The sequence below is a fragment of the Zonotrichia leucophrys genome, chromosome 13, assembly GCF_028769735.1.
Source record: "Zonotrichia leucophrys gambelii isolate GWCS_2022_RI chromosome 13, RI_Zleu_2.0, whole genome shotgun sequence".
Classification (NCBI taxonomy): domain Eukaryota; kingdom Metazoa; phylum Chordata; class Aves; order Passeriformes; family Passerellidae; genus Zonotrichia; species Zonotrichia leucophrys.
In genome coordinates, this window is record NC_088183.1 from 14,850,471 (window position 1) to 14,868,845 (window position 18,375).

The window sequence follows — 18,375 nt, forward strand, 5'->3', positions numbered from 1 at the left end:
ACAGAGCGCTGGCAGCGGGAGGTGACCGCGCTGGGCCTGAGCCTGGAGGCAGCGCTGCGGGAGCGGGAGGCGGCCGAGTGGGAGCTGGAGGCTCTGCTGCTCAACCACCACCGGGAGATGCAGGGCTGCCGACAGCACCTGCTGCAGGTGGGCAGGCCGGGCTGGGGACACCTCTCCCGGCTGTGCAGGGCTGTGCCAGACCGGCCCGGGCACCCCCAGGTGCTCCGGGACCAGCAGCGCCTGGCGGAGGAGCAGCGGGCGGGCCTGGAGCGGCGGCACCGGGAGCGGCTGCAGGAGGCGCTGCGGGAACTCGCCGAGCACAAGCAGCTCCTGAGGGACACCCCACGGGCAGGCACGGCCGGTGCCACCTCACAGACACCCTGAGGCACGGCCGGGCGTGGGGACAGCTGGCCTGGCACGACTGGGTCCCTGCACCGAGCCAGCAGCCATGCCAGGATACCGGGCAGCCCCAGGCACAGGAGTTATCCCAGGCCTCTGGCTGTGCTCCCGAGGGAAAGCCTGCTCTGTGCTGGGACCCTGCCTGTGGGAGCACAGCTCAGCCTGCTGGGAGGCAGGCTTTATGCTCCACACAGAATAAAGTGGGTGCTCCTCAGCCGTGAGTGTTGTCAGGCTCAGACACACCGTGGTCCCCAAACCTGTCCCCAGGGGCACAGCCACCATCCCTCAGGGCAGGCAGACACAGGACAGACACACGGACACTGTTGAACCGCAGCTTTAATACCCTGGCTGGCCTCTGCCTGCCAGGAACTTGGTACAAATTTTGGGGCATCCCCCTTTTGGGGAGCAGGTGAAGGTTCCCACATGCCCCAGTCCCTGGCTGTTGTGCAGACACTGTGCCAGGAAGGGGAAATGAGGCTTGAGGACAGCAGGGCTCCAGGCAGGGCCAGCCTGGAAAACCGTGGAGGTGGGAGAGGCCCAGGGAAGCAGCACCAGGAATGGCAGGGATCAAGCAGCATCCATGGGAGCTGAAACAGCACCAGTGCCATGCTGGGCAGGCAGGAGGCACTGCCAGGGCATTCCCAGGCCACTGTGGTGTGGGGAAGCAGCTTGAGGACAAGGGACACAGAGTCCCAGAATCATTTACGTGGGAAAAGACCTCTGGGATCATGGAGTCAAACCTATAACCCAACATCACCTAGACCTGTCACCTGGACCATGGCATTAAGTGCCATGTCCTGTCCCTAAACACCTCCAGTGATGGTGACTGCACCACCCCACTGGGCAGCCCCTTCCAATGTTTCATCACCCCTTCTGTGAAGAAATCACTCCTAAGGTCCACCCTGAACCTCCCCTGGCACAAGGGGTTCAGGACCCCTCTGAGGCTGGGCATGCCTGATGCCATGGGAGCCCCATGGCACAGAGCCTGGCTGGACTGGAGCAGGGCAGTTTCCCTGTGGAAGCAGGGGCAGGGTGCTCTCCCCCTCAGCACTCCTTGGGGGATCCTTGGAGCTGTGCACCAGGAATGATTCCAGCCCTGAGGAAGGGCTGGGGCTGCCCAGACACGGGGGAGGAAGGCAGTGACTATGTGACTCCATAGTACAGGTGCACAGCCAGGCCAATGCACGCCACAGCCACGAAGAAGAGGAGGGTGAGCTGCAGGTTGAAGAGGGCAACGGAGAGGAGAGCATTGACCAGGATGGAGCAGGAGATGATGAAGAGCCTGGTGATGTTGCTGCTGTGCTTCATCACCACGGACATGATGAGGCCGTTCAGAGCCTGGCTGAACACAACCAGCAGCACCCACGGGGAGAAGCCCTCCAGGAACCCACCCTCCATGCCAGTCCACAGGGATCCCATCAGGTTGAGCAGCACCCCAAAGAAGTACAGGAAGATGTTCTGCAGGCCGAGGGGCAGCGCCTGGCTCTTCAGGATGGCTTCAGTGTACACAGCAGAGAGGCCCGAGATGAGGCAGTACACGGAGAGCAGCAGCAGCCCCACGGGGGTGACGTGCAGGCGCGTCCCTGCGGTGTCCCCGTGTCCCCGCAGCCCCCCGCAGCTGTAGGTGACACCGGCGGCCAGCAGCAGCAGCAGGGCCAGCCAGCGGCGCGGGCCCAGGCGCCGCCGCAAGAGGAGGCTGTAGAGCAGCGCCGTGCTGACGATCTTCAGGTTACTGAGCACCTGGAAGGTGCTGGGGTCCATGAAGAGCTGCATGTGCACCACCAGGTTGTTGTTGGCGGCGTAGAGCAGGGCGGAGAGGGCGAAGGGCGCGGCGTGGCGCCAGGACAGCGCCGCCGGCAGCGGCTCCCGGGCCCCCGGCAGCAGCGACAGCACCGACAGCAACAGCTTGGTCAGCTCCACCAGCACCACCACGGACGTGGAGCTGAAGGGGATGGCCCCATCCACCTTGCACAGGGTCAGGAGCGGGGCGTGGGAGCCGTAGATGGCCACAGAGAGCAGCAGCAGCAGAGCCCACAGCCCCCTGTGGAGCAGCCTGTCGGCAGAGCCAGCAGCGTTCCCAAACACCCCCATGTCGGGAGGGAGGCAGGGAGTGAGCTGCTGCCAGCAGAGAGGCCACACAGACTCTCACCCTGCAACATGGAACAGATCAAATACCGAGAATTTAATGAGCCTGATTCAAGCAGGATGTTCCCTGCAACACTGGTGATGCAGCAGGTGAGCAGGGTGTTGTCTCTGGTTAGGAGGAGAACTACAGAACTTCCTGAGCAGCCACACAAAGCACAGGGCACACGGGTGACCAGGCACAGCAGCCCCTCAGTCCACAGGGAAAGCTAAGGGGAAAAGGCAGCTGGCAGCCCCTCAGTGCTCTCAAGCTGCTGTGGGTTAGTGCAGTGATCACTGCTGCCACGGTGCCCAACAAACACCCATCACCAGCCCCCTGACGTGTGGCAGTGGTGTGGTGCAAAACGCTTTTCCAGGGAAAAGAAGGGTGCAGGTTCTGTGCCTCCCAGAGCCCTAGGGGTGCTCTGTGCCTGCTACCTAAGGAGCACGGTTCCTGCAGTCCCTGCTGCCTCCGGGCTCCTCCTCGCTAGTCCCGACCTTTTTTCAGTGAATTCACATAGTCCCGAATCGTCTTCTCAACGTTGGGCACGGCATAATTCTGCGCGGCGTAAATCCCGGTGCAGGTGCCGGCCACGAAGCCCAGGACGGCGGAGAAGCGGAGCTTGGCCACCAGGTATCCCGCCAGGAAACCTTTGAGCAAGGGCGATGCCAGCAGCGATCCGTCCTGAGGGGAGAGCGCAGTGAGGCACCGGGGAGGGGGCGACACAGGACATGCCCCAGGGGTGAGTTGTGGGTTGTTTTTACCCTGGGGTTTGTTTTTTCCCCCCACCAGTCCCTCTCACAGGGCGCGGCGGGCCCGCCCTCAGCCTGCACGTTACCTGCCCCACGCCGGCCTGCACCTCGTCCTCCACCCTGCGCTGCAGGCTCTCCAGCTGCCCCTTCAGGAAGGCGAGGTCCTTCAGCTTAGGCAGCGAGTCCTGTGGGAGACACGGAGGTGATTCCCGCCCCCCGTCCCGCGGGAGGAAGCGGCGCGGCCTCCCCGCAGCCCCGGCGGCCCCTCAGCCCCGGCCCGGCCCGCTCACCTTATCGTCCGCCATCTTGGCGCCACCGCCGCCCGCTGCTGATTGGCTGGCGGGGAGGCACGTGACACCTCCGCCGCTGATTGGTTGTAATGGGGCAGCGACTCCTCCCGCGCCCTCCTTCCCGCCATGGAGGCGGAACCCGGCGCTGATTGGCTGGAGTGGAGTCACGTGACCGCTCCCGCTCCCTCACGCCGCCCGGCCGGTGCCATCTTGGGGGGGGGGTGGTGTTGGCTCTTGAGGCGCTGCCTGGCTTCAGCTCGGTACCGGCCCCGCCGGGCACCGGCACTTCGGGGCCCGGCTGACAGAGCTCATGGCCGCCCCTAAGCTCCGTCAGGGCTCCTAGGACCCTGTCGCCCCTGAGGGCAGCATGGATGGGGGTCCCAAGCTCTGCAGTTTCCCTGGGCTCTTCCTCCTTGAGGAGTCTGGTCCAGTCCCAGGCTTGGCCAGTGGTTTATGGCTAAAGCTCTGCAACTGAGCCTTTATATGAGCCTTTATGTGCAATATGAGCCTTTGTCCTTCAGGATTAAGGATGGCAACCCAAATATATTTCTATAAATAACATAACTAATGATTGAAAGGATTATGCTAAAAGAGCTTATTCAGAATTCTTTACCACACAGTGTAGGTAGCCCTAGCCACTAGAGGAGTGCAATATTTTTGAAGCAATATTGATAGTAAAGGATAATAAAGGTAGTAAAGTGATTACTGAACAAACATTGATGTTTTTCACCTATCTCATTGGCTGTGGGAGTCCCTCTCATGGGCACTCCTCAGCTCCTGGGCAGAATTTCCACATACCCTCCTAGAAATAACAGAATAAAGAAAGAACAAAAATTACTTCAGAGTTCTTTTCCAACCCAGATGATTCTGTGATCATCCAATCCACCCAACAACATAGCCCTGCCAATCCAAAAAATGATTTAAAAGCTGGCAGCTCCCACAAGCCACACCCAGATGTGTTTGGAACATTTCAGGGACGGTGACTCCAGATGGCCTGGGCACCCTGGCACAGTGCTCGACCCTTTTAGTGAAGAACCTTTCCGCAATAACCAGTCCCTGGCACATGCTCGACTGTCACTATAGGACATGAAACAGCACGAGTGCACACACTGCTGCTCTCATGGTGAAGAAAAGGGAAGTTTATTTTCTGACTCTAACATTTATAGTTTTCCAAAAGTGACAATGGATTGGAGGGTGAAAGTGCCACCTCTCCAATGACACTGGACAAACCAACAGTCCATCAAATTTCTCCTCCTCCATAAAAGAATGCAAAACAATAAGTTATTCACAGGAGGTGTGTGAGAAAGTTCATTACAAGAGTGTAAACATCAGAAGGCTTAGAAAATCTTAAAAAAATCAGGGTGACACTTCACCCTCTCAGTGAAGAACTTCTCAATATCCAGTCCCTGGCACCCTGTCACAGTGCTCAACCCTTTCAGTGGAGAACTTCTCCTCAAAACCCAGTCCCTGGCACAACCTGGGGCTGTTGCACCTCTGGTGTGAGCCCAGAGCCCCACGGAGATGTGCTGGGGCCACACTCCAGCTGACACAGCTGCTAAAGGTTCCAGTGAAACCCCGACTGCAGCACTTCCAGCTTGGAAAACAGGCCCTGCAGAACTGCAGGCACAGCTGAGCAACTGTGGGGAATGTTGGTTTCAGGGGCTTGGCACAATTTAATTAAAGCCTGTGGTGCTGGGGGTTATGTGTGTGATACTCTCGAGGCAGCTCCGTGAAGCCTTCTGGGCTGTGGGGCTGCTGCTCTCCAGGTTAATTTCCATACATTCCCAGTGTCTGTTACACTTCTCCCCCTGAGCACTGGGAAAAGGAAAGGAAAGGAAAGGGACTCGGGAGGCAGTGCCAGATGCAGCCTCAAGAAGCAGCATTAATATTGTTATTAATATTAATAACCAGTTTAAATCCAACCATTGCTGAAGGCTGAGCTGCTGTTTCCTTGCTTTGCAGGATTCCAAACTTTACCCAGAGGCAGGTGTGCATTTAGTGACATTTTCCTCAGCCACCTCAAAGCAGCTGCTTTTCAAGCAGGATTTTTACTTCATGAAAGGAAGAAAAGAAAAGAAAAGAAAAGAAAAGAAAAGAAAAGAAAAGAAAAGAAAAGAAAAGAAAAGAAAAGAAAAGAAAAGAAAAGAAAAGAAAAGAAAAGAAAAGAAAAGAAAAGAAAAGAAAAGAAAAGAAAAGAAAAGAAAAGAAAAGAAAAGAGAAAAGAAAAGAAAACGCTGTGTGAGTGAGTGCAAGGGCCTTTCTTGCAACACAATCACAGCACTTGAAAAGTGCCACTTAGTGCAAGGCTGACTTGGAAAATGTGGGTGTTGGTAAAAAACATGTGAGGGCAGCAGAGCCCTGTGCTCAGTCACTGCTGTCACCTCCAGAGAGGTGAACCCATGGCCAGCCTCACCAGCTGCAGGACAACATGGCAGAGAGGAGGTTTATATTGGCTGCTGAGAAGGAAATGTTCACTGTGAGGGTGCTGAGGCCCTGGCACAGGGTGCCCAGAGCAGCTGGGGCTGCCCCTGGATCCCTGGAATGTTCCAGGCCAGGCTGGACAGGGGTTGGAGCAGCCTGGGATGGTGGAAGGTGTCCCTGCCATGGCAGGGGTGGAATGAAATGAGCTTTAAGGTCCCTTCCACCCCAACCCATTCTGGGATCCCTTGAAGATGAGTTTTTCTAGGTGATGGTGGAAGCTGAGCCCCTGCCCTCAGAGGGTCTGTGAGGGAGCTCAGCCCTCAGGTCACACACCAAGGCTCAGTGCTGTGTGGGGCAGCATGGATGGGTCACTGCTGGTGGCCTCTGGGATTTCTGATGGGAAACCAGCTGGGATGTGAGGGAGGGCTGGGAGAAGCCCTGCTTTGCTGTGTCTAAGCTGAGCCTGGCCCCAGCCCTGGCTGGAGGGAGAATGCAGCCATTCTGTGCCTTGCTCAGCAGGATCCTGGCTGTGACCCTCCCTCCCTGCTGCACCTGGCACCTGCTGGGCTGTGGTGGCCCCTGGAGCCGCTCAGCTCCCCTTGCTGAGGCATTGCTGCTCCCCATGGCCCAGGGTGGGTCTGCCTCCAGCCTGAGAGCCCTGAGTCAGAGTCAGACCTGCTGTGGGATGCTGTGATTAGCACTAAAACTGAGCTATTGGTGCTGTTGGAGAGCTCAAGGGGAAGCTGGTTAGCCTGTGTTGGCCAGCTTAGCAGCAAGCTGCCACTTCTGAGGTTTGATTTTCCTGCCTGTGATCCAGCCCTGCCTCCAGTGCCTGCTGCCAGCAAAGGCTTTCACCTTGGCCCTGGCTGTGCCCTTGAGCTGAGCCTTTGGCTGGCAGCACGGCTGCTGCTGGAATGAGGCTGTGCTGTCAGATTTCCTCTGGGCTTGTGCCTGCCTTTCAACCTGTCCCCTTCTAATATGGCCTGAGCTTATCAGCATCTCCAGCCCAGCCTGGCTGCAGTGATGGGCGAGATAAGAAGTTTCCACGTGAGGAGGGAGCAGGGCATCAAGGAGGGCACAGAGCTGTGCCCCACAAGGAGGGGGTTGAAGGTGTGAGCCCTGGGGGCTGCAGTGGCTTTGCTGCTCTCACAGCTGCTCCTGGCTGTTCCTGTGTTGTGAGCTTGACCCTGACACATTTGCTTTGCATCTCAGCAGGTGCCCACAGCATTTGCTCTGTGCCCTTGGGAGCACTGCTCAGGTGATCAGGACCCACATCCTGCCCATACCCCAGGGCCAGACCCCCACTCAGGTCCCTGCTCTCTACCAGGTCCCTCACCCGCTGTCTTCCTTCTCCAGTCAGTCCAGCACCAGAACTTGGCACATCCTGGAGGCCTCAGCAATGATTTCTGATTCCTCTGCAGACCAACTGCCTCTGTGCAGTGGCCTTTGCTGTCCCAACCCTCCCTTCACAGCCCTTTCATCTGTCGTTTTTGCCATTTTTGCACAGATGCAGTACCCAGAGATTAGGCTGCAGATTAAGGTTTTACTGCATCCTGAAATGGGTTCCAATTCCCAGTCCCAGCAGGACCAACATGCAGCCAAATCTCTCCTGAAAGCTCACTCAGAGATCTCCCACCATGTTCTCCCATGTGCATGAAAGGTGGAGTCCTTATATACACAGCCCAGGGGAGGCACCTGGAATTCTGTGTCCAGTTCTGGCCCCTCTTGACAAAAATGACATTGAGGGGCTGCAGCATGTCCAGAGAATGGAGCTGGGGAAAAGTCTGGAGCACATATGAGGAGCAGCTGAGGTGGGGCTCAGCCTGGAGAAAAGGAGGCTCAGGCAGCACCATCTCCCTCTCTACAACTCCTTAACAGCCAGGTGGGGCTCTGCTCCCAGAGAACAAGGCACAGCACCAGAGGAAAAGGCCTCAAACTGCCCCAGGGGAGGTTCAGTTTGCACATCAGGAAGAATTTATTCACTGAAAGTGTTGTGAGGCATTGGAATGGGCTGTGCAGGACAGTCACTGTCCCCTGGAAATACTAAAAACCACATGGATGTGGCACCTGAGGACACAGGTTAGTGGTGGCCTTGGCAGTGCTGGGTTAATGGCTGGATTTGATGACCTTAGAGGGCCTTTCCAGCCTTAGTGATTCCAGAGTTCTGTGATTCCAAAAGGAGCTGGGCAGCCCAGGGCAGGAGCAAGGCTGTTGTGTCAGCTCCAGCCTGTGCCTGCCCAGCATCTCCCCATCCTGCGTGAGCCTGCTCTGCCACCAACACTTCTGGTCAGGCTGGAGCTCCCCTGCAAGTCCTGCACGGGGTCCCTGTGCTTGCAGAACTGCCCCATGAATCCAAACACATGGGCTGGGTGTGTTTGTGCCAGCACACACAGGCACACTTGTGGCTGGCATTTCCACAGCCCCATCCAACACCACAACATATCACAGAATCATGGAATATCCTGGCCTGGAAGGGACCCACACCATCCAGGCCATCTCCTGGCCCTGCAGACACCCCACAATCCCACCCTGTCCCTGACAGCATCACCCAAGTGCTCCTGGAGCTCTGGCACCCTTAGAGCCATGACCGTTCCCTGTGCAGTGCCCAACCACCCTCTGAGGGAAAAACCTTTTCCCATCCCACATGGGGCAGACTGCACATTGTGTCCAAAATTTAGGATACTGCAACTTGTCCCAGAGAGAAAAGTGCTTTATATGACACAAATTAAAACAGATAAAAAAACAATACACCCACAGAAGAACATCAGAGCTGTACATAACAAAGAAAATGGGAAGCATGTCACAGGGCTGTGGGCTGTCAGCTGCTCCAGTAACCGTGCTGCACAGGAGGTTGGGATGGGAGCTGGGGGTTGCAGCCATGGGTAGCTCCAGGAGGAAGGGGGCTGGGGAAGGCTGAGGCAAGCCCCAGGGGCACTGAGGGGCTGTGTCAGAAGCCATCAGTGCGCAGGGGCTGGGGCAGGTCTGACACACTGATCTGCAGGTTGAGCTCTGCCGAGTCCAGGGTCGTGGATGGGGTGGGCGGGTGGCTCTGCTCCTGCACGGAGATCTCCTCACGGTGCTCCTGCCGCAAGTGCCACGCGATCTCTCTGGACAAAAAGTGGGACTCTGCTTCTTCTGGCTCTGGAACAGAAGAAAGACAAACCTTCCTTCACTGGTTGTCCTCAGGCAGAGCTCTGGGCAGGGAGCAGAGTCTCTCTGTGAGATGCCCCCAAATGTGCACTATTTCCTGCACATCAAAATACAGCTTTTACTTCCCACTTTCTGCCTGGCAGAGGGGAAAAGTTCAAACACAAAGTGAGGGGAGGAGTGTAAAATTACAGGCACTATGTGCTGGATTCCCGGTAATGCTTGTGATGGGAACTGCCTCGCTGCATGGAAATGCTTCTCCCCATCAGGGAGAGTTTCCTCTGAAAAAACCAACATTCATTAAAGCAAGATGCTGATTTCATCTGCTGGAGGTGAGGAGATGGGAGATGAAAAGATGATGGGAATGAGGGAAAGCCTCACTCCCTCCCATCCCCTGTCAGCAGGAATGGCACAGAGCCAGCACACACTCATCCCTCTGCTGGGGAGGGCGTGACAGCCCCAGCAACTTCCAGGAACACCAGCAGTGAGGGGAGCGGCTGCCCTGGATCCTCTGTTACACTGTTATATCCTGGATCCTCTGTTACACTCAATGCTGGCAGCACACAGCTTGCCTCAGGTCCCCTTGGGGGCTTCAGCTGGGACAACCAGTGCTGCCACCACCTTCCCTGCTCCTCAGACCCACAGCAAGAAGTCCTTAGAATTATGGAATCATGGAATACCCTGAGCTGGAAGAGATCCACAAGGATCATCCAGTCCAGCTTCTGGCCCTGCACAGACACTGTGTCCCAGAGCTTTGTCCAAAGCCCCCTGGAGCTCTGGCAGCCCTGGGGCTGGGCCCATTCCCTGGGGAGCCTGGGCAGTGCCTGATCACCCTCTGGGGGAAGAACCTTTTCCTGATACCCACATTAAATCCACCTTGCACAGCTCCACTTGTTCCCTCGGGTTCTGTCCCTGGTCCCAGGGAGAAGAGATTGGAGCTCCTCTTCAGCAGGAGCTGCAGCCTCCAGTGAGGTCTGACCTCAGTGTCAGAGCAGCTCAGCAGTTCCTCAGCAGCTCCTCTGGGTCCTTCATCATCCCCATGTCCATCTTTTGGACACTCCCTAACAGCTTTAGATCTTTCTCATATTGTGGTGCCCAGACCTGCCCCAGGGCTCAAGGTGAGGCTGCCCCAGCCCAGAGCAGAGTGGGACAATGCCCTCCCTCACCCAGCCAGGGATGCCATGCTCAGTGACATTCCTGTGTCATGGGGGAATGCAGCCCCTCCCTTCTCCCATGGCAGCAGGAGCCACCATACCCCCCTGACTGGGGACATCAGCCGAGCCCTGCACAGACACTGATCCCTTCACTCAGGGCTACAGGAGCCCCTGTCCTGGGCACCCCAGCCCCTTTCTCCTCACTCACCCTCGTAGGCAATGAGCCTGTATGTGTCTGCACACTCCTTGGAGCCTCTCAGGATCTCCTCCAGGGTCCTGTAGAACAGCTTGGCCTGCTCCAGGCGCTCCTCCCGGCTGAAGGCAGCACACTCATCCTGGGACATGGCGTACAGGGTCTGCAGTGGGGTGGCATATTCCACAGCACAGTGCCAGAGCTGCAGGGGTGGGAGGACAAGATATGGGGACATGAGGACTGGCAAAGGGCTGCTGGGAGACCCTGGCACTGGGCACAGCACTCAGGACCTCTCAGCTCCTTGGCCTGCCTTGCACTGGGAACACTGGGGCAGTGTTCTGCCTCATGCAGAGCAGAAGAAGAGTAACTGGCCTGACAGGTCCAGTGTCCTCTCTGCCAGGTGGGCTCAGGGAGCTGCCTTGCCCATGGGAGGCAGCCACAGTGCTCCCAAGAGCAGCCTGGAGGGTGATCTTCCCCATGGAATTTGGTCCCTAGGGAGATATCCCTTCCCTGTGATCGCACCTTCTTGGTGGCTTTGTGCTATACAAAGGAAAGTGGAGGGACAGCAATCTTTGCTCTTTGTGACCAGTGACCAATCTTTGCTCTCTGTGACCAGTGACAGGACCCAGGGAAGGGCTGGAGCTGTGTCAGGGCAGGGTTAGGCTGGATTTCAGGAAAAGGTTCTTCCCCCAGAGGGTACAGGGGGGCACTGAACAGGGAATGGTCACAGCCCCCAGGCTGCCAGAGCTCCAGGAGCTCTTGGACAATGCTCCCAGGCACAGGGGGGGATTGTTGGGGTGTCTGTGCAGGCCCAGGCATTGGACTTGATAATCTTTGTGGGTCCCTTCCAACCCAGCATATTTTGTGATTCCATTATTCTAAGTCTGAGCATCCTAACAGAGAGCTGGAGGGCAGAGCATAAACATTGGGAAGGTGGAGGCCCAGCTGGAAGGAGGCTGAGCAAAGAAACCAAGAGAAATCTGATAAAGCCAGAAACATGCCAAGGAGGAGTGGTGATACCAGTGAGTCTGACACTGGGTAAACTGGAAAGTTGAATGGAGTGAATTAGAAGGAAGAGGGATGTGATCCCAGGTGAATGCAGAGGAGCAGGAAGTTCCCAGCCTTGGCAGGCAGTTGCTGCCCTGGGGCAGGTGCTTTCCATGGGCCCTGCTCGCTGTGAGGGACTGGGCAGGAAGCTGAGGGGCAAATATTACTGGAAAGCCAGGTTCAGGCTCAGAGCTGCTGGAGCTCCCAGGGAGCAGAGTGACTCAGCAGCAGCCTGGCAGAAGGAACACAGCATCAGTGTGTGCAGCACAGCAGGAAAAACCCTGGCTGACTGTGCTTCCCTCAGAGCAGGGCACAGAGGCTCGGGCTCCCTGCAGGCTGGGCTTTAAAAACTGCAGCTCAGAGCTCAGCCTCTGCCAAAGGGCAAAGCAGGGCACCAGGTGAGGAGCAGAGCTCTGCCAATGTCTCCATGCACAGCACCAGGGTGTTCCCTCCTCCAGGGGGAAGGGAGAGGGGTCAGTCTGCCCAGAGATGTGGGAGGAGATGAATGCAATGTGAGCTGGAGAGATTCAGGGCTCACCAGCCTAGAAAAGGGTGACTGGGGAAAGGAGGGAGTCAAATAATGACTCACACAGACATCTTGGAGCACCCTTTCACAACACAAGGAAACATCCATACTGTGGGAAGTGATGCTCTGTAGCCCACATCTGCTTTTCCCTGATCAGTTTTCTGCTGTTTTCTGGGCTTCACTCAGCTCCAGGAGGGGTTTAGCCAGCTCACCATCCCTGCAGCTGGGCCTGGGAGGAGGCAGCCAGCAGGAAGGGCTACAGGAATGGGATCTCTCCCTCTCATGGAAGCCTGGTGAAAGCTGGGAGTATCTAACAGCAGAGGTGACAGTCTCCTGTGTCGCAGACATCTTTTTGTGAAAATCTTCTCTTTAGGATTTTCCTGCTGAAGCTGAGAAGTTTCAGCAACAAACGTAAACAATGATTATCTGCTGCTGTGGATTGCAACAGGTCCACCTGTGATTGGCCCCTCTTGGATGTTTGTAATTAATGGCCAATCAAGATGGAGCTATCTCAGACAGCGTCCGAGAGAGCTGCCTTTGTTATTTATTCTTTTCTATTCTATTTTTGGCTTAGCCAGCCTTCTGAAGAAACCTTTTCCTTTCTATTTCTTTTTAGTATAGTTATAATGTAATATATATATCATAAAATAATAAATCAAGCCTTCTGAACATGCAGTCAACATTCTTGTCTCTGCCTTATCCAAAAACCCCTGTGAACCCGGTCACACTCCTGTCCTTAGGGCCACTTCTGGGGCCAGCAAGGCTTTTGGGATGATGCTCCCAATGCTGCTCTCAGCATACCTGGTTTTCTTCATCTGTGATTGCATAGAGGCTGTGTTTGTAGACCCTCTTTTTGATGCCAGCCCGGGCCAGGGTGGTTTCAGTGAGCTCTGTCACATACTGGATATTGCTGTCAGCTTTCTCCAGGTCATCATAGATATCACAGCTCAGAGGGATCAAGATGTGGAGCTTCCAGGTCTTCCTGCACGCTGGCAGGTTGGGATTGGCTCTGCTGAATTCCTCCATGCACTTTTTCACCCCTGGTGGAAGAGAGCATCAGGCAGAGGTGCCTGGTGTGAGTACAGCTGCATTCTGCCTCGCTCCCCATTCCCTGCTAACACTGTAAAAGTGGGAGGATTGTTATTAGCAGCTATTTCTATCTGTAGGCATGGGAATGCAGGGAAACAGCTACGTACGTGGCAGGACTATTTTTAGGTACCCAACATAAAAGGACCAGGCAAGGCCATGAGCAACGTTCTGCTTGGACCTCTCGGACATCTCAGACATCTCCACTGCTGAGGGCTTCTGTGGAGGGAAGGACAGACAGACCAGGTGATGACAGCTGCCATCTGGGCCCTTCTGCAACAGTCACTTCTCTACAGGGATTGGAGAACTCCAAAGAGATCTGGGGAGTGAACAGCCCCACCAGCCCCTTCCCCCACCGTGCAGGGCAGAGCCCCCACAGCCCCCACAGAGGAGGGAAGTGGGGCTGGAGTGAGCCAGGCATTTCCCTGGCTGCACCTTCCCCTGGGATCCTGTGTCCCAGTGCAGCTTGTGCATCTGCCTTGTGTCACAGACATCTTTTCATGAAAATCCTTTCTTTAGGATTTTTCCCCCTCCTGAGAAGCTGTGGCCTCAGGAACAAAATGCAAACAATGGTTATCTGCTGCTGTGGAATGCAACAGGTGCATCTGTGATTGGTCTTGGGTGGATGTTTGGATTTACTGACCACTCACGGCAGAGCTGGTCTTGCTTTCTACTGAGAAACAGATCTTTGTTATTCACTCCTTTTCTATTCCTAGCTTAGCCAGCCTTCTGAGAACTTTTCCATCTATTTCTTTTAGTATAGTTATAATGTAATATATATAATAAAATAATAAATCAAGCCTTCTGAACATGAGGTCAACATTCTCGCCTCTCTCTTCACCCTGAAAACCCCTGTGACCACTGTGACAGCCCTGTGCTTCCAGCATGGGAGAGGAGACACCCCAGGGCCTGGTGGTGGGGTTCCCAATGGCCTCTGCCAGCCCTGTGTGTGCATTTGGGTGGAGATGGGTGTCCTGTCCCACAGGCACCTGACAGAAGCACCCTCTGCACCCTGTGTGACCCTTCCAGCACCGCTGGGGCACAGCAGAGCCCTCCCACTGCTGCACAGGCACCCGGGGCTTGGCCCTGCTCCCACACCACACTGAGAATTGAGAACACACAGACTCTGCTTTTCCCTCAAGCACCAGCTTGACTGGCAGATTTAAAACACCCCTGTTTTTTGTGTCAGGGGGGCCATGCCATCCCCTGGAATGGTTGTGCTCATTAGGAGGCAGCCTGGCCCTCTTAATGCCAACACTCCTGGCAGCACAGGGCCAGGGAGATCAGCTCTGCAGGGCTGGGCTGAGAGTGCTCCTCCCTGCCAGGCTGCCTCTGAGTGGGCTGGACATGCAGAGGCCATGTATGTAGAGCTGGCTAGGTGCCCCCATGGCTGCTCAGGGCTGAAGGGTTCCCAGGGCAGGCTGGGGCTGTGGGAGCCTTACCCGGAGCCCCAGGGCGAGGATGAGGAGCTGGCACAGACTGGCCAGGATGAGGTGGAGGCCATGTTGCTGCCCATCACCAAAGAGAGCCACGTAGGCTGAGCCACAGACGAGCAGCATGGGCCCGTGCCAGTGTGGGGGGAAGCAGGAGCTCAGGGCCCTCCAGAAGCTGCCGTGGTGCCTGGGTGGGAGAGGGAGACAGGAGTCAGGCTGGTGGCCACCTACCCACCCTCAGCAGCCATGGCTGGGGCTGCTCCCATCTCCTGGGGGCCACCAGCCTTCCAGAGCACTACAGAGCTGTGTGGGACCCTGCCCAGCACACCCCAGTGCCCCCAGGCAGGAGAGGGGTTGGGTGTCCTGGAGCACCCGTGGGACTCAGAGGGAGCAGATGGATGGAATGTCACCCTGGACAGCAAAGGGAGACAACAGCCCCCTGCCCTCCAGCACTGCGTGGTGGGGAAAGGCTGGAGGACAAGATCTGTTCCACAGGGAAAGGGCACAAGGAGAGGAGACATCCATGGACAACTGGGAGAGCTGGCAGGTGGGAGAGGGAGCAGGAGATGAGAGGGACAGGAGGGTGACAGAGGGCAGCATGTGCTGCCGGGCACAGCACATCATTGCCACAGAGGGCACAGAGACAGAAGCAAACCCCGGCACATCCCCAGGGTGCAATGCCCTTGCCCAGGGCGGTCCCAGGAGCGCCGCAGGCGGGCAGCCAGCCCCGCTGCCTCACCTGGAGTCCAGGTGGAAGATCTCCTCGGCCAGGTAGCAGGCGCCCTTGAGCAGCTCGCCGGTCTGCAGGGTGGCGAAGTGGAGGGCGAGGCTGCGGGCGGTGGGCACGAGGGGCTGCCCGGCCAGGAGCAGAACTACGGCACAGAGCACCAGCAACACGAGCACGGCGCGCTGCGCCCGCCCGCCCCGGGCCCGCGGGATCAGCGGGGCACAGCGCGGCCGCCGCGGCTCCCGGGACATCTGCGGGGATCAGCGGGCTCAGCAGCGGCCTGTCCCCGGTGCCCAGAGCTGCAGCTCGTCCTCAGCACTCTCGGCAGCACTGTGGGAACGGATAGGAGCACATCAGGGATGCGTGCGCCCAGCGATGTGAGCATCCCAAAGCCACAACTCTTCGGGGAGGCTCCCCCGCGCTTCCCGCCTTAGGGCTGTCCCCTGTGCCCAAAGGGGCTCGGCAGGGCACAGCCTGGCTGTCACCCCGCTCCCGGACGGTGCCAGCCCGCCCTGCTCCGCAGCCACTCTCTGGCCGCACTCACCGGAGCAGTTTCCAGCCGCCAGCCCCGGGATTCCTGCGCTGCGGCTCCCGGGCTCTGCGCTCCCGCCTGGCAGCAGGGGCTCCTTCCGAGGCTGCTGCGGACACACGGCCGGAATCTCTGCCACGGACGGGCTTCTGGAGCGCGGGTGGAGCTGCACATAAAAGCGCGCAGAAAAGTGAAAATGAAAGGAGCTCTGGCAGCAGCGGGCAGCCTGCAGAGTGCCAGAGCTCTCCCACGCAGGGCATCCATGAGATCTCCCAGCCCACAGGAAATCCAGGCACTGGTGGCTGTACCGCGTTTCGATATCCATTGCACATCCTGGAAAGCCCCAAGGCTGCCAGGACATGGTCTGAGAGGAACTGGAATGAGGAAGGAAACCAGAATTTATTGAGATCTCATCTTCAAGGGCAGATTTCAAAGATTGCATTGATTCAGCTCAGCAGATTGCCAGGGGCAAAACAGACTCAAGTTCTGTCTAACAGAAGGTGACTCACAGTGCCCTGGATGCTCCCACCCCACACATTTCCAGGAGATGCCAGGCTGGGAAGCAGTGCCCAGGAGTGCTGGCAACACAGCAGGGGCTTCCTGCAGCCAGGCTCTTGGTGGCCATGGAGGCCCTCAAGATTTCCAGTTCCTTGTTCCAAGCAGTGGAGAGGTACTTCCATCCTGGAAGAGCATGGATTAGGGGACACATACACAAGCCCATAGGAGCAGGTGGGATGCACTCAAGGATGCTGAGGGAGATGGATGATGCCCTGGCAAGGTTCCTTTCTGGTGTCTTTGGAATGTTATAGCAATCAGGAGGTTCCTGGAGAGTGGGACAAGGAAATCTCACACCCAGCTTTGAGGAGGTGAACTACAGCCTGCTCAATGTCACCTCTGACCCTGGGAAAGTGATGGAACAAATCCTCCCAGCAATCCCTGCCAAATGCCTGAAGGATGGGACAGGAGCAGCCATCAGGGATTTGACACCACATCTGATGGACCCAACTACCTGGAATGGCAAGAAAACTGGCTGTAGGGATGAGAGGAGAACCTCCACTTTAGCAAAGCCCTCAGCATGGTCACCCATGGCCTCTGTGGAGCCACACTAGGTGGATACAGGCTGGGAAAGGGAGTGAGTGTCCAGAACACACTCAGGGTCCCATTGCTTTCTGGCCAGGAATGCCCCTGGGTTCCAGGAGACCCTGGCAGTCCCCACAGACCCACATTGCCAGGGTCTCTGGAGGCTGTCACAGGCTTACAGCACAAGGACCTTGATTCAGACATGCCCACAGTTCACATTTAATTAAAATCATTGAATTAAAGAATCATTTCGGTTGGAAGAGACCTGTGAGACCACCAAGTCCATCTATTTCCCCAGAACTGCCAAGTCCACCACTAACCCATGTCCCCAAGTCTTTTAGATCCCTCCAAGGATGAAGACTCCACCACTGCCCTGGACATCCTGGGGCCAGTACTTGACAGCCCTTTTGGGTGAAGAAATTTTTCCTAATATCCAGCATAAAGTTCCTCTAGTAGTGCTGGCTTGAGGCCATTTCTCTTTGTCCTGTCCCTTGTTCCTTGGGAGCAGAGCGCACCCCTCGCCTGGCTGCACCCTCCTGTCAGGGAGCTGTGGGGAGAGAAGGTCCCCCCTGAGTCCCCTTTCCTCCAGGCTGAGCCCCCCAAGCTCCCTGAGCTGCTTCTCCTCAGACCTGTGCTCTGCTGCCCTTCTGTGGACACAGCCCCAGCATCCTCCAACCCAGAGAGGGGGAGGAAGGGCTGGCAGGGAGCTGCTTGTTTGGGTGGTACCTTAGAAACCCCAGCAAACCATTTGGCCAGAGTCCCAGCCCTGGGAGGGCCTGTGGGTACAGCCAACACGGTGTTTGCTCCGTCAACACAAAGGCTGGCTGAAACACCAAGTGAATCTCTTCCTTCTCCAGCGCTGGGATAGAGCTTGTCCCATTGCAGCCAGGCTTCACTGACCTTGGCTCTTCAGTGTGGTGGAGGGGCTGCCTGGCTCCCCAGACATCTTCCTGCAGGTCCCCAAGCAGTTGGTGGCTCTCCTGCCCTCAAAGCCTGGCCTGGCTTTCAGTTCTACCCTCAGCACAACAACACCTGCAGTATTTCTGTCTCACTTCTGTTCAGAGCAGAGCTGTGGTACCGGTCCAAGAAGTGAGTCTAAACTCCAGGAATGAGCTTTCAGAGAATTTTGGAACCATGCAATGGTTGGGGTGGAAAGGGACCTTAAAGTTCATCTCATTCCCAACACATGCTGTGGGCAGGGACAATTTTCCATAGACCAGGTTGCTCCAAGCCCCATCCAACCTGGCCTTGAGCATTTCCAGGGATAGGGCAGGCACAGCTTCTCTAGGCAGCCTCCCCACCCTCACAGGGAAGAATCTCTTCCCAATATCCCATCCAACACTGATCTCTGGCAGTACGAAGTCATTTCCCCTTGTCCTGTCACTCCAGGCCCTTGTCCAAAGTCTCCTCCTGCACCAAGCAGGGGCTCTGAGGTCTCCCCTGAGCCTTCTCTTCTCCAGGTGAGCACT

The 18,375-nt window shown here is 56.8% G+C and overlaps 3 protein-coding genes across 3 annotated transcripts; all 3 read right to left on the reverse strand.

The window, feature by feature from the left end:
- Window positions 1-717: 717 nt before the first annotated feature.
- SLC35A4 (solute carrier family 35 member A4) lies at window positions 718-2,490 on the reverse strand. The gene has a single exon (XM_064725170.1). The coding sequence runs from the start codon at window positions 2,488-2,490 to the stop codon at window positions 1,543-1,545; it is 948 nt and encodes a 315-aa protein (XP_064581240.1). The 3' UTR covers window positions 718-1,542.
- LOC135453791 (SLC35A4 upstream open reading frame protein) lies at window positions 718-3,664 on the reverse strand. Its single transcript, XM_064725171.1, has 3 exons — window positions 3,564-3,664; window positions 3,360-3,458; window positions 718-3,205 (listed from the first exon to the last, which is right to left on the reverse strand). Exons 1-3 carry the CDS (start codon window positions 3,576-3,578, stop codon window positions 3,008-3,010), a joined length of 312 nt encoding a protein of 103 aa, XP_064581241.1. The 5' UTR covers window positions 3,579-3,664; the 3' UTR covers window positions 718-3,007.
- A 5,013-nt stretch (window positions 3,665-8,677) lies between these two features.
- Window positions 8,678-16,036, reverse strand: STING1 (stimulator of interferon response cGAMP interactor 1). Its single transcript, XM_064724919.1, has 7 exons — window positions 15,842-16,036; window positions 15,310-15,627; window positions 14,580-14,757; window positions 13,248-13,356; window positions 12,853-13,091; window positions 10,494-10,680; window positions 8,678-9,125 (listed from the first exon to the last, which is right to left on the reverse strand). The coding sequence occupies exons 2-7, from the start codon at window positions 15,546-15,548 to the stop codon at window positions 8,932-8,934; spliced, it is 1,146 nt and encodes a 381-aa protein (XP_064580989.1). The 5' UTR covers window positions 15,549-15,627; window positions 15,842-16,036; the 3' UTR covers window positions 8,678-8,931.
- Between the last annotated feature and the right edge of the window lie 2,339 nt (window positions 16,037-18,375).